Raw genomic sequence first — 25,012 nt, forward strand, 5'->3', positions numbered from 1 at the left:
TGGATTTAATATGAAAGAAATAGAGCTTGTTTGCATCATGATTCTTTTGTTACCCTATGATAAAGCACCTTTATCATAGAGTAGAAAAAGTTCAAAGGCATTCAAAGGCATAATCTCCAATGGTGTATGTAATAAAGTATTCTGTACTTGTCCTGAAAACAGGCAATGGTAGATTTAGTTCAATCTTAAAGATAAATTAAAAAATTGTATGGACTTCGAAAATTTTTCACTTGCCTACAAAATTTTCACTAATTCCACCTCTACTTGTCAATTTCATCCTGCTCCGCTCATATTTATTTTCTATCAGCTTCTCATCTATTCAATCTAAAAAAAAATTTTTTTTCCTCTGGTCAAATACATTCCTAAGCCAAAAAATCTTAGTTTTATTCATAATTTCATATGATTAGAAGTGACTGCCATGATGTAATTATTTTAAATTATCCCTTAAATTAAAAAAAAGTAGGTATCCTGAACCAAATCACAGGTTTACTTTTTTCCCCAAGGCTTTATATTTTTAATTATAATTCTTTTGTATATTATATATTAGATTCCCCTCCTCCATTACAAAAATTCAAATGATAATCTAAATAAAGATAATAGAAAAGAATACTTAATATGTTTGATGGGCTCTTGCCTTTTAGCATCATGCTGGCACATGCTAATTTTCAAGCCAAAAGTATCCCAGCCTATTAGACAGACTTGGCAATTTCTTTCTTTTTTTTTTTTTTTTGTGGTACGCGGGCCTCTCACTGTTGTGGCCTCTCCTGTTGCGGAGCACAGGCTCCGGACGCGCAGGTTCAGTGGCCATGGCTCATGGGCCCAGCCGCTCCGCGGCATGTGGAATCTTCCCGGACCGGGGCACGAACCCGTGTCCCCTGCATCGGCAGGCGGACTCTCAACCACTTGCGCCACCAGGGAAGCCCAGACTTGGCAATTTCTACAGCTTAAATAGAGTTTAGATCATTATTCAGACCCAACATTTAAAAAATATTGACACCATGAATTTATAAGTACACATTAACAATACCCTCTTTTTATTGAAAACAGTGTGCATTATTTGTAGTGAAAGAAAAATCATGCCTTGATTAATGTAATTTTAATAAACCAAACTCTTATTAAGGCAAATTATACATTTGATTCTTGGTATCTATACTTAATATTCTTTAAAACTAACAAAGATTACATGCATGCATTGAAGGAAGACTATACACTCTTATGTATGTGCTTCTCTCATTGGTTAAGAAATAAACTCTACATTGAAAAATGTATGTATTTGAAGTTTTGACCTAACACAGTGGATTAAGGTTTAGGCAATATTTACTCTGCTGTATTTTGATTCAGAAAGGGCCATATGTGAAGATATGATCCTGACCAACTTTACTATGTTTCTATAATGGTCTTTCAGCAAAAATATTTATATTAAATACAGTGAGATATAAAATAGTTACAAAATAAGCTGCAACTTTATAGCTACCCATTGGTAAAAGTCTGTAGTTAATACATTTGGATAAATAACTCAGGTCAGCAGCAAAGTGGTTAAACATTTGTGATTTGATTTTATCTCAACTTGGAATGTGGTTGGAGTGTCCCACTTCTAACAACTGTTTGCTAAGTTAAGGCTTTAGTGTTTACACAGTGTTGAATGAAGCAGCCTGGTCACCAGATGTGATTGCTTCCCCAGACTGTCGTTTTTTTCTCAGTCAGATCACTGTCCTCATGGTCCCTGTTCCAACCTTCTTCCTCAGGACGTCCACCAGCCTTTCCAACCTAAGTTGGGGGCAGGGGGGCAGGAGGGAAAAAAATGATTATAAAACATGCAATTATTGTCAGGAATATTTTGGCTGAAAAAGGACAGTATTTGCCTGTGACCAAGCATTCTTGGTAGTCATGTTAAGAAACAAAGCATTACTGTAAGTGAGAGACATGGGTACAGAGTGCCAAGTATTTGAGGTTAAAAAAACAGCAAAAACACAAACTTTAATCCAGATCTTCAGATTATGTCAGCATTAGATGCTACATGAAAAATCTAAGATACTAATTTTAATACATTTACCTACTTGCATTACGGTTATGAATGAAATCATTACTATGCAATGACAAGATGGCATATTAAACATAGAGCAGTTTCAAACTGATTTTCACCAAGAGTACATATTTCAATACATAAATACTATCAGCCTTAGATCTGTTACCTAGCTAAATAAGTAACATATTGGTATACTGTACAACTGTTATGCATTAAATTTCTTCTGTTTAAAGCCAGGTATTAGGTGGCTAAGTTGGAAAAACTTGATATCTCAATGGTATGAATATAACTTAAATGTATAAAAATGATTTGATGCTAATAAAACCAGACTTTCTGTACTACATTTTAAAAGTTTCTATTCCTGAGTAATATAAATAGGCTAGCAATGACTATATATGCTTCTGAGTCAAAGATAAGTGATTTTTCAGTTGATTAAAAACTCACCAATTATACTGAAAATAGAGTCAAAAATTCAGAAGTCATTCTGTAGGTTCTTAGACTACTCTATGGGAGGGAAATCACATTCATTGAATGAGTGACAGTTTTGCTTGACAAAAGTTGATTTTTTTCCCTTATTATTTTCTTTCCCGCAGGCATAAAACCTCAACAAAAAATCTTGCTTGGTGTTACACACACAGAAATCTTCTTTATAAGTGAAAATCACACCCAGCAGTTTTCATATACACAAAGCTTCCTCCTCAAAGACTGGTGAGTGACACAGTCTAGTCTGTTCCAGCTTACCTCATTTATATGGACCCATGCATGAGGGTCCTTTGCAAATAAACACAGCACAGAGCTAGACACTAAAGGAATGAGGGTATTCTTAGCGTCATACAGACTGGTTTAGATGGACTAATTGGATGCATGCAACACTGAAAACAGCTCAAGTTTATTGGATGATTCTGCATATATCAAGACTTCTGTTAATAGAAAACAGGAATATGAAACAAACAATTCAGTGCATAAAAGTATCTTTGCTTTGAGAAATATAGTAATGATCTTAGAGTAAAAATGCAAATCTTGCTTAAATTTATTACTACAAATTTCTCAAACGTAAATTTTACACAAGTAATATACAACCATTAAACCACGTTTAAGCTAGTGATGCAAATACCTGAACTAGAAGATTTACTGGACAATTCACTGTATTCACAGATAAGTCTGTATTAGTTGGACTTGCCCTAGTGATAAAAACTAGTGCTATTTTATACACTCTGAATATTATGATTCATAGGATTACATAGATCCTTTAAGACAAAGTTTCACTACGTTGAATTGTGGACGAGGGGGAAGAAAAATGTCACTATGAAATTTTAACTGTACTGTAAAATATGATAATAACTTGAATTAACTGTTAACAAATGACTCCCAGGAGAAACCTTGATATGCCACTAATAGAATTTCTCAGGATGTACTGTAAAAAGTTAGAAAATATTACTTTCAAGATAGTTAAATATATCCCTCCCCCACAATATCATTTGCATTACTATTAAAAAAACTTCCTCGTAATGTAAAAGTAAGCTCTACTCTGCACAGTTATTATCACTATGAATTCTGAATCAACGGAATGCCAAATTACTGAGATGAACCTGTTTTGTGCTTCTTTTGCCTTCTCCTTTACAGACGGACTCATTTTACTTTAGTTTCTTTTTCACACAGTAGGATATCTTTCCATTTAGAACTCTTAATACATCTTGCTAAGGTAAGAGGTTAGGAGGAAATACTTAAATATCACATTTTGCAATGTATTTACTATATTTCAACAATTACTAGAACAACCACATTCTCAGTTTATTCAGGTTGAATGATTTATGAAAATTTGATCTCAGAAATGAGAAAAATGTCAATTACTTAGTTTTGTAAAAGCTTACTGACTTTGGAAACACAATGAAGCACCTATTCTTTCCTGTAAGGAATGGACTACACCTGCCAAACATGGACTGTGCTGACAGGAAGGTAGGTGTGTCTGTCTGTTGAACCATCTTGCAGGATCTGCCTGCAGGCTATTCTTTACTGTCCAAATCAATAATATTCTTTAAAAAATTACATACTTTAATAAAATAGGGCCCAATTGCTTTACATGTTGCTCAGCAATAGCTTCCCACAAACTTCATGAATAGGAAAAGGGTTAGATCTAAGATTAGAATTTCTCTATTTTAAATGACGAACTGAAGCACAGACAAGGAAACCCTCATACAACGTCCTAAGATAAGACAGTAAGAAATATGGCCTGGTTTCCCTGTTCTTACTGAAAAGCTACTTTCACTAGAGTTTTGGCTACTAGAAAGCTACAGATTTCAGATTATAGGTTAATGTATTATTTGTCTTAATAGCTTCATTAAACTGTTTGCTCAAGTTACTACTTAAGTCAAATTGGGTATTTTTTTTAACACCTCTATTACAGTATAATTGCTTTAAAATAGTGTGTTACTTTCTGCTTTAGAACAAAGTGAATGAGCTATACATAAACATATATCCCCATATCTCCTCCCTGTTACATCTCCCTCCCACCCTCCCTTTCCCATCCCTCTAGGTGGTCACAAAGCACCGAACTGATCTCCCTGTGCTATGTGGCTGCTACCCACTAGCTATCTATTTTACATTTGGTAGTGTATATTTGTCCATGCCACTCTCTCACTTTGTCCCAGCTTACCCTTCCCCCTCCCCGTGTCCTCAAGTCCACTCTCTACATCTGTCTTTATTCCTGTCCTGCCCCTATGTTCTTCAGAACCATTTTTTTCCTTTAGATTCCATATATATGTGTTAGCATACGGTATTTGTTTTTCTCTTTCTAACTTACTTCACTCTGTATGACAGACTCTAGGTCCATCCACCTCACTACAAATAACTCAATTTCATTTCTTTTTATGGCTGAGTAATATTCCATTGTATATATGCGCCACATCTTCTTTATCCATTCATCTGTCGATGGACACTTAGGTTGCTTCCATGTCTTGGCTACTGTAAATAGAGCTGCAATGAACATTGTGGTACATGACTCTTTTTGCATTATGGTTTTCTCAGGGTATATGCCCAGTAATGGGATTGCTGGGTCATATGGTAGTTTTTTTTAAATTTTTTAAGGAACCTCCACACTGTTCTCCATAGTGGCTGTATCAATTTACATTCCCACCAACAGTGCAAGAGGGTTCCCTTTTCTCGACATCCTCTCCAGCATTTATTGTTTGTAGATTTTTTGATGATGGCCATTCTGACCTGTGTGAGGTGATACCTCATTGTAGTTTTGATTTGCATTTCTTTAATGATTAGTGATGTTGAGCATCCTTTCATGTGTTTGTTGGCAAACTGTATTTCTTCTTTGGAGAAATGTCTGTTTAGGTCTTCTGTCCATTTTTGGATTGGGTTGTTTGTTTTTTGGATATTGAGCTGCATGAGCTGATTGTAAATTTTGGAGATTAATTCTTTGTCAGTTGCTTCATTTGCAAATATTTTCTCCCATTCTGAGGGTTGTCTTTTCGTCTTGTTTATGTTTCCCTTTGCTGTGCAAAAGCTTTTAAGTTTCATTAGGTCCCATTTGTTTATTTTTGTTTTTATTTCCATTTCTCTAGGAGGTGGGTCAAAAAGGATCTTACGGTGATTTATGTCATAGAGTGTTCTGCCTATGTTTTCCTCTAAGAGTTTTATAGTGTCTGGCCTTGCATTTAGGTCTTTAATCCATTTTGAGTTTATTTTTGTGTATGGTGTTAGGGAGTGTTCTAATTTTAGTATTTTACATGTAGATGTCCACTTTTCCCAGCACACTTATTGAAGAGGCTGTCTTTTCTCCTCTGTATATTCTTGCCTCTTTTATCAAAGATAAGGTGTCCTTATGTGTGTGGGTTTATCTCTGGGCTTTCTATCCTGTTCCATTGATCTATATTTCTGTTTTTGTGCCAGTGCCATACTGTCTTGATTACTGTAGCTTTGTAGTATAGTCTGAAGTCTGGGAGCCTGATTGCTCCAGCTCCATTTTTCTTTCTCAAGATTGCTTTGGCTCTTCGGGGTCTTTCGTGTTTCCATAGAAATTGTGAAATTTTTTGTTCTAGTTCTGTGAAAAATGCCATTGGTAGTTTGATAGGGATTGCATTGAATCTGTAGATTGCTTTGGGTACTAGAGTCATTTTCACAATGTTGATTCTTCCAATCCAAGAACATTGTATATCTCTCCATTTGTTTGTGTCATCTTTAATTCCTTTCATCAGGTTATAGTTTTCTGCATACAGGTCTTTTATCTCCTTAGGTAAGTTTATTCCTAGGTATTTTATTCTTTTTGTTGCAGTGGTAAATGGGAGTGTTTCCTTCATTTCTCTTTCAGATTTTTCATCATTAGTGTATAGGAATGCAAGAGATTTTTGTGTGTTAATTTTGTATCCTGCTACTTTACCAAATTCATTAATTAGCTCTAGTAGTTTTCTGGTAGCATCTTTAGGATTCTCCATGAAGAGTATCGTGTCATCTGCAAAGTGACAGTTTTACTTCTTCTTTTCTGATTTGGATTCCTTTTACTTGTTTTTCTTCTCTGATTGCTGTGGTTAAAACTTCCAAAACTATGTTGAATAATAGCGGTGAGAGTGGACCACCCTGTCTTGTTCCTGATCTTAGAGGAAATGGTTTCAGTTTTTCAACATTGAGAATGATGTTGGCTGTGGGTTTGTCATATATGGCCTTTATTATGTTGAGGTAAGTTCCCTGTATGCTTACTTTCTGAAGGGTTTTTGTCATAAATGGGTGTGGAATTTTGTTGAAAGGTTTTTCTGCATCTATTGAGAAGATCATATGGTTTTTCTCCTTCAATTTGTTAAGATGGTTTATCACACTGACTGATTTGCATATACTGAAGAATCCTTGTGTTACTGGGATAAACCCCACTTGATCATGGTGTATGATCCTTTTAATGTTCTGCTGGATTCTGTTTGGTAGTATTTTGTTGAGGATTTTTGCATCTAGGTTCATCATTGATATTGGCCTGAAGTTTTCTTTCTTTGTGACATCTTTGTCTGGTTTTGGTATCAGGGTGTTGGTGGCCTCGTAGAATGAATTTGGGAGTGTTCCACCCTCTGCTATATTTTGGAAGAGTTTGAGAAGGATAGGTGTTAGCTCTTCTCTAAAAGTTTGATAGAATTCGCCTGTGAAGCCATCTAGTCCTGGGCTTTTGTGTGTTGCAATACTTTTAATCACAGTCTCAATTTCAGTTCTTGTGATTGGTCTGTTTAAATTTTCTATTTCTTCCTGGTTCAGCCTTGGAAGGTTGTGTTTTTCTAAGAATTTGTCCATTTCTTCCAGGTTGTCCATTTTATTGGCATATAGCTGCTTGCGGTAATCTCTCATGATCCTCTGTATTTCTGCAGTGTCAGTTGTTACTTCTCCTTTTTCATTTCTAATTCTATGGATTTGAGTTTTCTCCCTTTTTGTTCTTGTTGAGTCTGCCTAATGGTTTATCAATTTTGTTTATCTTCTCAAAGAACCAGTTTTAGTTTTATTGATCTTTGCTATTGTTTCCTTCATTTCTTTTCATTTATTTCTGATCTGATTTTTATGATTTCCTTCCTTCTGCTAACTTTGGGTTTTTTTGTTCTTCTTTCTCTAATTGCTTTAGGTGTAAAGTTAGGTTGTTTATTTGAGATGTTTCCTGTTTCTTGAGGTAGGATTGTATTGCTATAAACTTTCCTTTTAGAACTGCTTTTGCTGCATCCCATAGGTTTTGGGTTGTCGTGTTGTCATTGTCATTGTTTCTAGGTATTTTTTTTATTTCTTCTTGGATTTCTTCAGTGATCTCCTGGTTACTTAGTAGTGTATTGTTTAGCCTCCATGTGTTTGTAGTTTTTACAGATTTTTTTCCTGTAATTTAGATCTAGTCTCATAGCATTGTGGTTGGAAAAGATACTTGATACAATTTCAATTTTCTTAAATTTACCAGTGCTTGATTTGTGACCCAAGATATGATCTATCCTGGAGAATGTTTCATGAGCACTTGACAAGTGTATTCTGCTGTTTTTGGATAGAATGTCCTATAAATATCAATTAAGTCCATCTTGTTTAATGTATCATTTAAAGTTTGCATTTCTTATTTATTTTCGTTTTGGATGATCTGTCCATTGGTGAAAGTGGGGTGTTAAAGTCCCCTACTATGATTGTGCTACTGTCGATTTTTCTTTTATGGCTGTTACCATTTGCCTTACATATTGAGGTGCTCCTATGTTGGGTGCATAAATATTTACAATTGTTATATCTTCTTCTTGGATTGATCCCTTGATCAATATGTGGTGTCCTTCTCTGTCTCTTGTAATAGTCTTTATTTTAAAGTCTATTTTTTCTGATATAAGAATTGCTACTCCAGGTTTCTTTTGATTTCCATTTGCATGGAATATCATTTTCCTTCCCCTCACTTTCAGTCTGTATGTGTCCCTATGTCTGAAGTGGGTCTCTTGTAGACAGCATATATATGGGTCTTGTTTTTGTATCCATTCAGCCAGTCTATGTCTTTTGTTTGGAGCATTTAATCCATTTACATTTAAGGTAGTTATTGATATGTATGTTCCTATTCCCATTTTCATAATTTTTTTCAGTGTATTATTGTAGGTCTTTTCCTTCTCTTGTGTTTCCTGCCTACAGAAGTTCCTTTAGCATTTGTTGTAAAGCTGGTTTGGTGGTGCTGAATTCTCTTAGCTTTTGCTTGTCTGTGAAGGTTTTGATTTCTCTGTCCAATCTGAATGAGATCCTTGCTGGGTAGAAAAATCTTGGTTGTAGGTTTTTCCCTTTCTTCACTTTAAATATGTCCTGCCACTCCCTTCTGGCTTGCAGAGTTTCTTCTGAAAGATCAACTGTTAAGCTTATGGGGATTCCCTTGTATGTTATTTGTTGATCTTCTCTTGTTGCTTTTAACATTTTTTCTTTGCATTTAATTTTTGATAGCTTGATTAATATGTGTCTTGGCATGTTTCTCCTTGGATTTATCCTGTATGGGACTGTCTGCACTTCCTGGACTTAACTATTTCCTTTCCCATATTAGGGAAGTTTTCAACTATAATCTTTTCAAATATTTTCTCAGTCCTTTTCTTTTTCTCTTCTTCTTCTGGGACCCCTATAATTCAAATGTTGGTGCATTTAATGTTGTCTCAGAGGTTTCTCAGACTGTCCTCAATTCTTTTCATTCTTTTTTTCTGTATTCTGCTCTGTAGTAGTTATATCCAATATTTTATCTTCCAGGTCACTTATCTGTTCCTCTGCCTCAGTTATTCTGCTACTGATTCCTTCCAGAGAATATTTAATTTCATTTATTGTGTTGTTCATCATTGTTTATTTGCTCTTTAGTTCTTCTAGGTCCTTGTTAAACATTTCTTGTATTTTCTCCATTCTATTTCCAAGATTTTGGATCATCTTTACTACCATTACTCTGAATTCTTTTTCAGGTAGATTGCCTATTTCCTCTTCATTTGTTTTGTCTGGTGGGTTTTCACCTTGCTCCTTCATCTGCTGTGTGTTTCTCTGTCTTCTGATTTTGCTTAGCTTACTGTGTTTGGGGTCTCCTTTTTGCAGGCTGCAGGTTTGTAGTTCCCTGTGTTTTTGGTGTCTGCCCCCAGTGGCTAAGGTTGGTTCAGTGGGTTGTGTAGGATTCCTGGTGAAGGGGACTGGTGCCTGTGTTCTGGTGGATGAGGCTGGATCTTGTATTTCTGGTGGGCAGGACCATGTCTGGTGGTGTGTTTTGGGGTGTCTGTGATCTTATTATGATTTTAGGCAGCCTCTCTGCTAATGGGTGGGGTTGTGTTCCTGTCTTGCTAGTTGTTTGGTCTAGGTTGTCCAGCACTGTAGCTTGCTGGTAGTTGAGTGGAGGTGGGTCTTAGTGTTGAGATGGAGATCTCTGGGACAGCTTTTGCCGTTTGATATTATGTGGAGCCGGGAGGTCTCTGGTGGACCAATGTCCTCAACTTGGCTCTCCCATATCAGAGGCACAGGCCTGACACCCGGCCGGAGCACCAAGACCCTGTCAGCCACACAGCTTAGAAGAAAGGGGAGAAAAAAAGAAAGAAGGAAAGAAACAAATAAAATAAAAGTTATTAAAATAAAAAAATTATTAAAAATTTAAAAAAGTGAAAAGCAATAAAAAAAAGAAAGAAAGAAGAGAGCAACTAAACCAAGAAACAAATCCACCAATAATAACAAGTGCCAAAAAACTATACCAAAAAAACCCCACAAAAAATCCAAAAACCTACAGACAGAACCCTAGGACAAACGGTAAAAGCAAAATATATAGACAAAATCACACAAAGTCCACCACGTCAATTTTGGGATGATTCGTTGTCTATTCAGGTATTCCAGAGATGCAGGGTACATCAACTTGACTGTGGAGATTTAATCTGCTGCTCCTGAGGCTGCTGGGAGAAATTTCCCCTTCTCTGTTCACACAGCTCCTGGGGTTCGGCTTTGGATTTGGCCCCGTCTCTGCGTGTAGGTCATCTGAGGGCATCTGTTCTTAGCTCAGACAGGACGGGGTTAGAGGAACAGCTGATTCGGGGGCTCTGGCTCACTGAGGCCGGGGGGAAGGAGGGGTGCAGAATGCGGGGTGAGCCTGTGGCGGCAGAGGCCTGAGTGACGTTGCACCAGCCTGAGGTGCACCGTGCGTTCTCCCAGGGAAGTTGTCCCTGGATCACGGGACCCTGGCAGTGGCGGGCTGCAGTCTCCCGGGAGGGGAGGTGTGGATAGAGACCTGTGCTTGCACACAGGCTTCTTGTTGGCTGCAGCAGCTGCCTTAGTGTCTCATGCCCGTCTCTGGGGTCCACGCTGATAGCTGCGGCTCCTGCCTCTCAAGCTTGTTTAGGCAGTGCTCTGAATCCACTCTCCTCACGCACCCTGAAACAATTGTCTCTTGCCTCTTAGGCAGTTCCAGACTTTTTCCCGGACTCCCTCCCGGCTAGCTGTGGCATAGTAGCCCCCTTCAGGCCGCGTTCACGATGCCAACCCAAATTGGGTAAGTATTTACTGGTGTATTTCATCTGCTAGTTTAGTAACACATTATAAGAAAGTAAATTGATGACACTGTACATAAGTAGGAAATAATAGTTACAGTCTATTATTTTCTATAACATAAATTTTTTTGTAAACTTAAAAAATACATTTGCAGCTACACTTTAGAGAGAAATCCTAATTTTTTCCGTTAACATCACTTTTATACTTTCTTTGTGACTATGTAAGATGTATGTACTACAATGAAATACATAGTTTTCCATCAAGTAGATGAACCATAAGTTATTTACCAATTTTCTGAATTGGTTTACTTTCATTTTTCAATCTTAATGAATATTGTGATACATTTTAAAAGGCAAGTAATATGTAATGAATACTGACTATGTGCCAGGAACTATAAGAAGTAATTTATGCACATATTTAATTTTCATTACAACTCCATGGAGTAGATGTCATCATCAGATGACAAACCAAAGCATATAGAAGGTAATTTGATCAGAACCATACTGCTATTAAGTTTTGGAGTTGGAATACATCACAAGGTGTAATTACCACAACCCTGATCTCTCTGATGTGCTACATTGCTTCCAAAAGTACTGTGACTTTTGAGGTTTATTTTTGATTTTTTTATGGGGTTGGACTACTCTTATTGACTAGATAATATTTTTTGCAAAGTGAGAGAAAGAAGTGAAGACAGTGAAAAAGTGAAAAAGTGAAAAATTCCTTATCCTCAATTGAAAAATCTCTCTAGAGATTCCATTTTTGAGAGAAATTTTTTTATCTGTCAATGGAGAGGAGAATTCTTGTTGGCTGGACAATTTCCTCCATAGAAAAAAACATTCCATTTCTACTATTTAGGCAACGAGATTGCCTGATCAAACATATTTGGCTTCTGAATTTCGTTTTTCTAGGAGAAAGAACCAGGGAAATCCAAGAGACATGGATAAAAATCATCCTTCCAGTAGAGGAGACAGAAAAGCCACGAGAAATGCTGTCCTTTGGATTGGCCATTAGTATCAAAGATCTTGCCCTCTTTTAATCATGGCAGCAGGGCACGAAAAAGATTTAAATATAGTTTATTCTTTTACTATTATGGCTGTTCTTCCTCTGCTGGTCTCTTAGATGTTGTTTTACCTCCTTTTCATAACACTTTTCATACTTTCCTCAAAAGTTGTTATTTGTTCCCTTGATTCCACTTAAATGCTTATGGCTCCCAAATACAGACCATTAACCTAAAACTCTCCTCTGAGTTTCAGACTCAAATATCCAACTGCCTTCAAGATATCTCTTGTTATTCCACAGGATATGATAATGAGCATATCTAAAACAAAGCTTATTTTGCCTTCCATGCATATTTCAGTATTTCTTATTTTGATTAATGTTGCCATTCATTAACTACCCAACCTTTAAGTTGAAAAAATTTAGAAAACCTTGGTCTATTGATTTTTTTTTCTCTCACTGCAGCTTGGACCTGTGAAAACTTTGTGATGAAACCACTAATGTAGACAGTGGGAAGCAATAAAAGGGTTTTAACTCATCTAGCAACATCATTTGCCTTTTAGAAGGATCACACTGGCAAGAATGTAGAGATGGGATGGATGCAAATTGGCCTATAGGTATGGAATCCAGATAGCTTCTAGTGAGCACAAAAATGTGAATGTACTTAAGGTCACAACACTGCATACTTTAAAAAGTTTATGATATAGATTTAAGTTCAATCAATAAGGATTTGTTCAGTAATTCTTATAAATGAGGTACTGTTCTAGGCATTGATTATTCAAAGACTAGAACATGATTCTTGGTCATAAGGAGCAGTACGGTGGGGAAGCAGATCTTTATATGGTAACTGCAATAAGTTACTGGTAAATGCTGTACTAAAAGGATAAGCATGGGTACTATACAGAACCTAGCTTGGGCAGGGAAAAAGAACAAGGGCCTGTAAAGGCTTTCTGATGATACCTGAGTTAAGTTTTGAAGGATAAGAAGGAAACAGTCACCTCAAGAAGGGTGGGAACACAGACGGTGCAGGATGGGCATTTCAGATAAAGGAAATAATATATATACAGGCACTGAGGTATGAAAAGCATGATGTGTGTCAAGTCCTACCAGTTGTATGGTTTCTCAGGATCATGAAGTAGGGGGTGGAGGATGATGGGAAATGAAGCTGGAGAGGTTGGTCATGACTAGGTCTTGCTCTAGGTTGTAACTGAAGGCATGGGAGTAGATGGAAATGCCTAGAGAGGGACATAGGAAAGGAGAAGGGAGGTGAGAAGAGGATAGAACCAAGATGAAAACAAATAAAGAGACTGACAAAAGAATCTGAGAAAACAGGGAAGCAAAAGGTAAATCAAGAGTAGGTGCTGTTGGGCTTCCATGGTGGCACAGTGGTTGGGAGTCCGCCTGCCGATGCAGGGGACACGGGTTCGTGCCCCGGTCCGGGAAGATCCCACATGCCGTGGAGCGGCTGGGCCCGTGAGCCATGGCCGCTGAGCCTGCGCGTCCGGAGCCTGTGTTCCGCAACGGGAGAGGCCACAACAGTGAGAGGCCCGTGTACCACCAAAAAAAAAAAAAAAAAAAAAAAAAGTAGGTACTGTCACAGAATTCAGAGTAGAGAATTTCAAGAAAGGAGTGATCAACAGGGTTAAATACTTAAAACAAGATCAAGGTGAAAAATGACCATAAGATTTGACAATTAGGAAATGACAACCTTTTCCGTGCAGCTTTAATGGCACAACAGAAGTGGGATGAAGCCTGAATGGAATGTGAAAAAGTGAAGACTAAGTATCAGCTTGGTTAGAAAGTATAAAAGCTTGGAGTATAAAGTAAAGAGGATTATAGTTACAGGGGAATATATGGCTGAGGAAGTGTTTAAAGAAATGGATGGCATGTGAATATGTTTATGGACTATGGAAGAGAAGATTGTAGGAAGAAGCTAAAGTAAAAGGGAAGAAGATGATACCGTTTTTTTTTTTTTTGCGGTATATGCGGGCCCGTCACCGCCGCGGCCCCTCCCGTTGCGGAGCACAGGCTCCGGACGCGCAGGCTCAGCGGCCATCGCTCACGGGCCCAGCCAATCCGCGGCACGTGGGATCCTCCTGGACCGGAGCACGAACCCGCGCCCCCCGCATCGGCAGGCAGACCCCCAATCACCACGCCACCAGGAAACCCCAGATGATACCTTTTAAAGCAGGGTCTCAGAGGATGGAATCATACGCAGAACTTGCAGCAATATCATGCAAAATATGACTGGACAACTTTTCCTTGGAGATGAAAGGGAAAGAGGTGGGAGGAATACAGCTGTGGATAACTTTGTAGGTGTGGAGGAATTTAACTGACAGAACTCACCATTGGTAGATTCAATTTTCCCCAAGGAGTTAAGAGGCAGAGTTCTCCGCTGAAAGCACAGGGTAAAGAAAAAGGCTTGGAGGAGAATGGTAAAGGTTTAATGCGACAAGAAAGGGAGGTGATCTGGGACATGTAAAAGGAATGTTAGTGGGATTGATGGGCCATTGACATTTAAGTTTCTTAGCATGAACACAGAAGTTGGGGTAGAGAGGAAGACACTGAATCAGGTGCCTGAAACTCACATTAAAGGAATGGCACTGATCAGGAAGGAGATCAGTAGATATCACTGAAGAGGAGACAGAGAGAGAGAGTGATAGTAAAGCTGGGTGGTACAAACCTCAAAGAAGGGAGGATTTTTACGTGGATGCAGAAGGTATGAAAGTAGCAAAGGGGAACCAGAGAACTCTCCTTCCTAGTATATAGGGTATGGGGAAAAGACCAGGGTCCAGTGGGCTGCTAGGAAAGAAATGCCCTTGGTAAATTCAAGTTTCAGGTAGAATGTATGTGTGAAATATTCAGTGCAGAAGGTGTGGAAAGATGCAAGGTAGTAACAATGGAAAGAAGGTTCCAGAGGCAAAATGGAAAGAGTCGAGATCAGAGGATTATAGAGAAGGAAGAAAAGATGGGGAAGGGGACTTCCCTTGTGGTCCAGTGGTAAAGAACCCGCCTTATAATGCAGGGGACATGGGTTCGATCCCCAGTCAGGGAACTAAGATCCCACATGCGACGGGGCAACTAAGCCCGCATGCCACAACTACTGAGCTGTGCGCCTCAAATAGAGTCAGCGTGCCACAAACTACAGAGCCCATGCACTCTGGAACCTGTGCACCACAACTACAGAGCCCACGCACCATGGAGCCTGCACACCACAACTAGAGAGGAGCCCATACGCCGCAATGAAAGATCCTGCATGCCTCAACGAAGATCCCACGTGCCGCAACTAAGACCCAACGCAGCCAAAAAAAAAAAAAAAAAAAAAAAAAAAATCTCAAAAAAGAAAGAAAGAAAAGATGGGGAAGGAGGAAGCACATAGCTGCAAGAAAGAGGATAAATAATCGATATAGTGTACCCACTCTTCCATGCATAAACTATAACCAATGAAATAAAAAGTTCCTTTTCAGTTTTAGGCACACTATGTAACTGAAAGATACAGACTAAGATACACACAGATGCATAAAAAATGTACATATATACACATATTTATAAATATGTAAAGACACGACCACATAAATATGAACACATATGTGCACAAAAGTACGGGTAAGAAGTAAGGGAATATCAATAGAAGACAGAATAAAATGGAGAAGAAAAAGAAGAAAGATTATTCACATTTGAAAGAGAATAGAGAAAGAATTTGTAAGTGAAAAGGTGAATGTAGAAGCAGATGGGAGAGTGGGTTGAAAAGTCATGGTGAAGAAAGTGGAAACAATAATTGGTAGAAAGTGGTTAGAATGGTGAATTGAATAATAACGTGGTCAACATTTTTCTTATATTAACAGGAAATCGGCCTCCTTGGATCTTCTACTTACTGCCTAGACCTAGCCTTTAAATCATTACCTTATTTGATTCCCTGTATGAGGTGCTGTCAAAATGTTAAGAGAATTGTCATGTCCTTACGGTGTTATTTTTTTCAAGGTTAATACTTCCAGCTGTCAATGGTTTTTCACATTAAAGTTAACAGACTGCTCACCATATTGATTATTCTTTGTGCAGGTTCTCCAGCATGTCTAGTGTTTTAAAAAATATTAAGCCTGATCTAATAATAATCCAATCTAATCATTAGAAAGGAAAGTGGGACTGATATCTCTCTTGATCTGGACTTTTACTTCTATTTTGATGCTGCCATGTTTCACTACTGGCTTACACTGAGCTTCGGTGCAAATGAATCTACCCACTGGCCTGCTTTGCCTACCAAGCCAAGCCAAGTCTCTCCTAGTTTGGACATATACAATTAATATTTCTGTATCAGTTATTTATTGCCGTGCAATAAACCACCCAAACCTTGGTGGCTTAAAACAACAGCTATTTTATTTAATCATGTTAATTTGGGCTTGGTGCAGCTGCGCAGTTCTGCTGGCCTTGCCTTGAAGCACTCATGCAGCTGCAGGCAACTGGAGCTGGGTGTTCATATGCCTGACAGTTGGTGTTGACTTCTGGCTAGGACTCTCTCTTCTTATGGATCTCATTCCCAAGTAGACTAGCCCAGACTTATTTACATGGTGAGCATGAGTTAGCAAGAGGGGAACACAAGCAATACTCTTGAGGCCTTGTTCAGAAGTTGTACAACATCACTTGGTTTATTTTATTGGTCAAAGGGAGTCACAGGCCACGCCAGATTCAAAGGGTGGGGGAACAGATTCTACCATTTGACAGGAACAGCCACAAAAAAATTGTGGCTATATTGATCCTAAATGTTATGTAACTGAAAAAAAAATAGGCTACCAAGTATACCTACATTTTACTATAAAACAAAGCTTTAACCCAAATCTGTGAACCTCTGATGGAGGAATTTCAGGTATCAATTGATGAGTGTAAAAAAAGGTACATTTTGGAATTTGCATTATCTCTTAAACAACAACTAGGATGTGACTATCATCTCTGTCAATATGTAAGACTGTCCCTATTTGTTGTCAACTGGGTGCTTTTTGCTGGATCTACATTTATTTTGAAAAAAGAAAGAAAAACAAAAAATTTGGTACATGCAATCAATATTTAGTTTTAAAGCATTGTTACTAAACATTTATTAATTAGTTTGTTGATTTCTACCATAATTTTCAATTTAATCAAACCTAATTCAATCCTTTCCCCAAAATCTTTTTGCTATATAAACATATTTTGTTATTAGAATAAAAAATACAAGGAAATCATATAACAGCATATCATTCAGATATGTTGTTATATCAAGTACTATCATTCATTCATTCAGAAATATTTCTTGAGTATTTAGTGAATGGCACCTTTTAAACAGTTGTGTTCTAAAATGTTTTTAATGTGTCTACTGTAGATGTATGTTATATGACGTCTTTTTATAAATACAAAATCCTCTGTAAAGATGTGCCATGAAAGGAATTTTCAGCTATAGCGAGTTATTATATAGTGAGCTCAGGTTATACCTTTTGCAAATAGTCCTAAGGTTTTATATATTGTGGACAAGCGGGTGTATTCACAGGAAGATAATGAGAAAGTGGGAATAAGTTGTCCTCACACATCACAATTTTGGGTCATTTAATTTACTATACTTTGTTTAGCTTCACTTTTAGATTTATATTAACACTAAGAAATTGCTTCCCACCTTGAAATTAAGCAATAAACTTGGATTTATCTTTGAGATTAAATAGAATATAGAAAAAACTTAATACATGTATATTCAACTGTGCTTAGATTAGATATATGACATTCCTTATTCAATGTCACTAATATCTAAGGCAGACAAGGCAATGAAAAGTTACCTATATTTTAAACATAGACTAACATTTGCTATCTTCTAAGTAACCTTGAAAAATTAGTCTCACCAATCAATCATAGTATCAATTAGTATCAATTTAGATGACTAGTAAACATAAAAGTTAGAAATAGAACAATCAAAACATGTGAAACTTGGCATTCTTTACTTTTATTTCGCCCTGCTTAAAAATTAGAACATGGAGGAGAATTAAAGCTGTATTTCCTTCTTTATAGGATCTCTAAAGTAATTCCACTTCAAGTTTTGGATTTTAATTTAATAACTTTGGCATAATTTTATCCAGGGCTTAATTAAGACTTTGTTAGTAAACTAGATGTCCAGATAGTCCACTGGATTCCAATTGTCTATGGCGGTACTAGTGCAGTGGGTGATACTATTAGGAAAGTACTTACAGAAGATAATGGAGTTATTTTGCTTAAGCCCCTAACTTAACATCATAAAGTGACTGAGATAATACGATGAATTAAGATCAAGTGACAATTTTATTGGGCTCTTTAACTTTGTCTATCAGAGGGTATTTAAGCCATTTGTAAGATTCCCCAGAAAACTCAACACCAGTAACAAGCTCATGAAGCTCCGTGAGGGCAGGGACAATATATATTTTGTTCATAACTGTATTCTTGTAACTAGCAGAATAGGCTCTCAAAAATCAATAGGATATTGTTCATTTGTTTGTGAATAAATATTACACACACATGCACATGTCAAGGGTCTCTGCAGAAGGCACATTAAATGATAAAACAGTTATTTGAAAAGAATAGATTTCTCCCACTTTAAATGCAGGGAGTTTGGGGGCTTGGTGGGAAAGATGTTAAATGAAATTTCATTCTTAGTGAGAACTAAGTCAAGGTTATCCTTTTTGTATCAGGAGGAATTTTGTCAATGTGATAACAATAAATTACTAATTCTGAAAACCAGCATCTTCAGCCCTTCTTGTTGCTTTTGTATCTTATCAGCAGAAAAAAATGAAGCATACAAAGGAATAAAATTGCCACGGATGTACCTTCTATGCATCTTATGCATCTTCTATGTGAGAAGCCTCAGAGTCAAAAACAAGCAGGCACATAGCAATGTAGGAAAAACAAATTGAAAATAAGGTAAACCACTTTTAACTATTCCATTAAAAACTCTTGATTTCTAAGAATTGAAACAGTGGTATGTTAGTGGTATTTTTTAAAAAGGACACAGATTTGGGAAAGTTCCATTTTCCTTTTTTTAAAAAAAATATTTATTTATTTGGCTGCACAGGGTCTTAGTTGCAGCTCACAGGATCCTTGTTGTGGCATGTGGGATCTAGTTGCGGCATGCACATCTTTAGTTGTGGCTTGTGGGATCTAGTTCCCTCACTAGGGATCGAACCCGGGCCCCCTGCATTGGGAGTGTGGAGTCTTAGCCACTGGACCACCAGGGAAGTCCCAAGTTCTCTTTTTCTTATTCTGGTTTTTGTGTTTTGCCCCTGCTCTGCAGCTCCTAGGATAGTCGTATGAAGTACAATTTGCATAAATTACATCTTAAGGCACATAGAAGACCTTTATTTCTTTTAGACTGAAAGACTATTGATTATATCACTCTTCTATTTAAAATATCACAGTTTCACTATTTTTAGAGTGTATTTTGTTAACAATTAAGGGTGATAAATCACTTTCTTCTTAAATATTGTTTCAAGAACTGTTCAATTACATTCTCCTAAAAGTTCCTTTTTCCGATGAAGAAACTGATCCATGGTTTCAAGATAAGGATAGAGTAAACAAAAGTTGGAAGTTTAATCTCATTCATGATATCATTAGATGGCTAGGCAGTCACTGCTTCTTTCTGTCAGTTTAAAATTGTATGTTATTGATCTTAGATACTTTATATATCGTCAAATTTTTAATACGAACAAGAGAAATTAATCATTCTAAAATATCAAAATTTAGCTAAGTAATATAACTATGAAAAGGCAGATTTCTCTGAAAAGTTTATGATGCATACTGGTCATAAAACATACATTATTTAATTAGAATTGCCATCAGAACATATTAAAGGAAAATGTTTATAAAGATCTATACTATATATGTAAAAGAATGAAAGAGGTTTATATTTTCCTCTATCTCAAAAGAGCATCTATTCCAAACATACACACATTCTTTGGGTAATTTATTGATACAGAATTCTGGATGCCTTCAAAGAGAGCATTTCTGACTGTTTCATTTCCTCCTGATTTCTTATTTTTATATGCCCTTGTAAATGTAATTTCCATTCTTTAATATCAATTCACTTCACAGTTAATACTTTTCAAGCACCACAGAAGACTTGAAATTAAGTCAATGTATCTTTCTTTAAGTGTTAGTATTAAGGATGAAATGGGCTTTATTCTCGGTATCTAGATTATTCACTGGTGGTAAGTGAGTGACGTAGGGACATTAACTTTTTTGAGCTGACAGGACAGTAGTAAATTGCAACAGGGACTGAGCTACAAAGATCTGAAATGTGAATTGTACTTATGTTCAAATTTACTTACAGTGAGTAACTTATTCACTGAGATGGACTTTTTACATGATTTCCTTTAGACTTACAGTATTTGTAGTGTTAACAACACATATAGGTTTTTATATTCTAGAAACTACCTTAAATTTGCCACAAGTAATAATACCTAAGGCCTCATATATTTATAATGATTATGATTTACAGAGTATTAGAGGGAAATTTGTAAGGCCAATAAAACCTATTCTCTTATCTTAATTGGTAGAGCTATTTCCATCTGGATGTGAAGAGCTGAGCCTCAAACCTGCCTTCTGATAAAACTGATAAAATCCTAAAGGTTTTTCTCATATTCTATAAGGCATCATACATGAAAATTATAATTTGTTATTTTTCCTTAGACTAGGTTTGGGTAATACGGTAGTGTTTACATCTTCTGGTATGTGTTTCGTTACCTAAATTTGGTAGAACTCCTTCTTTTGAGTAAATAATCTAGGTGGTATTAATGAATAATTGCTATAAATCTTTGCTAGTAGGCTGTCATCATCATGTGCCTTTTTAAACAAAATAATTATAAAAATTTTATAATTTAAAAATTTTAAAAATTTAATTTTATAATTATTAAAATAATTATAAAAATATATGCAGCAGAAAGCAGCATACATCTGGACTTTTAAATATTCACCCACCAGCCTCGTTCAGACAATTCTTCCCAATGCTATCGCCTCAGGAACTGATCTGCTGCTTGCCCACTAGAGGAGTTACATATTGCCTTTTGAAGAATGACACCTCAAACCACAGCCTTGACATTTGGCCTATCTTTGAATGGCTTCAGATACAGCTCTTAAGAACAATCTTTATCATCCAGAATAACTTTGGACATTCTTTTAGCACTGAACTCCACAGAAAGAGTTTAATTATGTGGAAAAAAGGGTTATATAATCTAAACTGCTATCATTCTAAAGACATTCTCATGGGTATTTCTATTATTTCCAGAGAAGAATCCTTAGAAGCCCTTCCCTTCTTTTGCTCTTCAGTTTCTGGAAGCCAATTTTGATGAGTTTTATATCTGCCATCTGAGAGTACTGTTCTCAAACTCAACTTAATATTTTTTCTCATAAGTTTATAAGTTAGAGTTACACAAAAAGAAAATGAAATTAGTTCTTAGCACTGAACTAAAGACATTCTATTAATGGCACTGTGTTGTTCCTATCTCTTAGGCAGAAAATCTTAAAATACTGACTACTTCTTTACCCTTCACATCTCTTTAGTCACCAAATTATATTGTTTTTCTCTATAATGTTTCTGCTATGAATTCCTTCCTCCCATTCTCACTGCTACCAGCCTATACCAGCATACCAGTTCTCTATATTATTAGACTATATTACTGATTTCTTCTTAGCTGGTATTCTTATCTCTAACACCAACCTGCTTCAATTAATCTTCCACAATACTAAGTGGGACTGATGTTCCTAAAATGCTATTTCCATCATGTAACCTTTGCTACTTTCAAAACTCTACAATGGCTTCTTATTTCCTATCACATGAAATCTAAATGCCTTTGCATACTTTTGAAGGCAGGCTCTCAGTAATTCAGCCAGCCTCGCCTACCTTATGTCATCCCACAGGAGCCTCTGCTCCTGCCAGGCTGACCTCTGTACAGTCTCCTCTCATATATTATACTCACACCTGTACCTCTGCTTCATTTATGCTCTTTCTCTCCTCTCTTATCCTTTCTTCTTTCCTCTGTGCTTATTTGTATCCCACCCACCCTACAGGGCCAAGGTCAGTTTCCTTGAGGCCTTCCTTTTCTCTGTATTACCTGCACTGAACAATTAACAAGCTATTCAGTACCATTCTGTTAAATAATTAAAAAGGGCAATACATATATAAATATGTTACCAGCACTACATACAGATGCAAGATGGCAGACACTCTAACAATCCCACTTCTAGGAATCTGTGCCCTCTCTATACATTTAGCTACAAGTATGTTCACTGTAGCAGTATTTGGAAACAACTAAATACCAATTATCTAAATGTCTTGTGAGCAAGAGCTGTATAGCATACTTTTCACTTATTCCACCAATTTGAGTGCTACATACGTAAAACAATTTTTTGGTGAGGTGTCTTTCTCTGTACGTTGTAATAACAGTAACATAGATGAAAATAAAATCCAAATTCATTGATTCCTCCCCATTACTGGTCCATATTTCTCACTAAAATCCCATATCTTTCCAAGAGATAAAATATTTTAAATTCCATATAGTAGTCAGACTAACAAGAAACACAAGAAACTTTTTGCATTAATGCCTACAATGAAATGGCTAGGAGAAAAGGTATTGCCAGCTGTAAAGGAACAAGTTGCAAGAATTAATCATACTCATAATCGTTACCTTTTTGCCAAAAAGTTTCCACAGGCAGCGTGCTTCTAATGCTATGTACATACACTCAACAACTTAAATCATTCATATGAACCTGTCAAAAGTGCTGGTCCACTATTTTGACATGCTTACTGAGAACAAAGGATAACTTACAGTCATCAAAGCAAGCTATTAACTCCTGTCTAAACTTTCTCTCTCAATCTGAACTACTGTACGATGGCTCTTTGATGGGAATCACACTCCGCCTTTTTCAGCTTCACATCATTCTGCTCGTAATATTACATGCCAGTGTCTTTGAAGGCTGCAAAAGAGCCATATTAACAAAGCATAGACATTTTGAATAAAAAGATTCTCAGTCCTTGTACCATAAGAAGTACATCTAAAATTCTAGCTATCACTATATATCCTTATATAGTGATATAACTTTTTAACAATTTAGGTCATTATTTTAATAGAAAGTATTTATGATAATGTGTTCTATAATTACAGGGCAAGATGAAGTATTATCTTTCATTAAAAAACCCAGCACCATATTTCTCCTTTCCATATGGCTGAAGAGACTTAAATCTGCTGTTCATCATGGCATCTCTACAAATGGCCTAACTGTACTCCTAATTAACAGAAACCTTTTCTAACAATTCTAAATACTTTTTAACTCAACAATTCCACTTCTAGGAATTTGTGTCCCCTGCAGTAATTGCAGATATGTGCAAATATTTAGATGCAAGAATGTTCATTGCAACAGTACTTTAAAACAACTAGTAACAATAAATGAATTAGTTAAATAATGGTATATCATACAATAGATTTAAAGCCATTTATTTAGTAAAACATTATGTATAATGATATAGAAAGTTATTCATAACATATCAAGTGAATCACGTTATAAAACTGTATGTACTATATGAAAACATTTTTTTAAATGTCAAGTTGCTTAGCAATATTTTAAAAATTTTCTGAAGTTAGTGTATATTGCTTTAGTAATTTGCATATATATATAGTGGTTAAAAAGCATTTAAAAAATGTTTTGCCTATCAAAACAATATTATTTAATATTTCTCTTGATAAAGATGAACACATGTACTTAACTACTAAAGTGAACAAGAGGTCATTTAAAAGAAAAAAAATGCAACCTCTTTCTATTCCCATTCTCACTTATTTTTTGTTGAACTCTCCACAGGTTTGGGGATCCAATAAGGCTGACAGAGAGCATGAGGCTTAAAAGTTACCCGTGGCTATAAAGTATTTTTATTCAGTGTGTATATTTTGCAGGTTTAAAAATTTTACTTCTTGCTAGCTAGAAATTTCCCAGAAAAATAAATGAAGGGGTTATAAGGTACACAAAGATGGAAGGACTATTTATTTCACTGGTTTTTTAACATCATAAATCAAGGCCGTACGATTTTCCAGTTAAGTTTTTACAATATTTAAAAACATTATTTGAACTGAAAGAGACTTCTTATATAGTGAAGGCTACCTCAGGTACTTTCCTTTAATCTCCCACACCCAAATGAGGCCAATCCAGCTACTAAGAGCTCAAACCTCTCATTGTGTTTTGATCCTGTTTGTTTTATCCTTGCAGGATATTTGCTTTGGAAGAGGAGATTTATAGCTGAAGAACTATGACTAAATAGCTTATTTGCTAAGATAAACCAACCTGCATTAGTATTAAGGTAAAAAAACTATTACCTACTGGACTACTGATAAAAACAACCCTTTCTTTAAAAGAAAAAAGGTACACAAAAATCAAGTTTATAAATAGTTCTAATGCTTTTTCTAGACAGATAATCATGAGTAACAATTAAAAAAACCCTCAACTAAGCAACTTAACAAATAAACCTGACACTGTAACAGAAAAAGTCTCTGTTGAAAAAAAAAAAGTTTTAAACAAAAAAAATGTTCCCTGTACATATAATAAAAAGCTAATTTATTTACTATCCAAAGAGTTCTTTCAAATCAACAAAAATTGATTAACAGTCCAATACAAAAATGGGAAAAGGTCATGAACAGGCAGTTCACATAAAAAGAAAAATATACTGCAATAAATATTAAAAATAGCTTAACTTTATTCATAATTAAGGGAATATATATTAAAATGAGATATAATTTTTCATCTTTCAGATTGGAAGGTTAAAAACTCTGATAATACTAAATAGTGGTGAAGCTTGGGGAATAAGCATTCTCGCAGATCATTGTTGGTTGATACAACTTTTTTTTTTTTGATACAACTTTTTAACAGAACAATTTGGCAATACTTAGAATTAAAGACACATACGTTTTTTAACCTTAAATTTTTCATTTCTAGAAATTTATCCTATAGATCTAGTGAAAGGACTACACAAAAATATGCTTAAGGAAGGCTGTTCACTTGTAG

The 25,012-nt window shown here is 36.1% G+C and overlaps 1 protein-coding gene across 3 annotated transcripts in view; it reads right to left on the reverse strand.

The window, feature by feature from the left end:
- Positions 1 to 546: 546 nt before the first annotated feature.
- The window catches only part of MIPOL1 (mirror-image polydactyly 1), a 309,506-nt gene continuing 285,040 nt past the window's right edge, over positions 547 to 25,012 (reverse strand). For 2 of the 3 annotated variants that reach the window (XM_060004659.1, XM_060004660.1), the window contains exon 13: positions 547 to 1,767. In XM_060004659.1, coding sequence (XP_059860642.1) covers positions 1,701 to 1,767 — 67 coding nt within the window. In that variant the 3' untranslated portion in view covers positions 547 to 1,700. The remainder of the gene's footprint in view (positions 1,768 to 25,012) is intronic. The other variant, XM_060004661.1, reaches the window with a different exon arrangement.

Source organism: Delphinus delphis, chromosome 2 (genome assembly GCF_949987515.2).
Source record: "Delphinus delphis chromosome 2, mDelDel1.2, whole genome shotgun sequence".
Taxonomy (NCBI): Eukaryota; Metazoa; Chordata; class Mammalia; order Artiodactyla; family Delphinidae; genus Delphinus; species Delphinus delphis.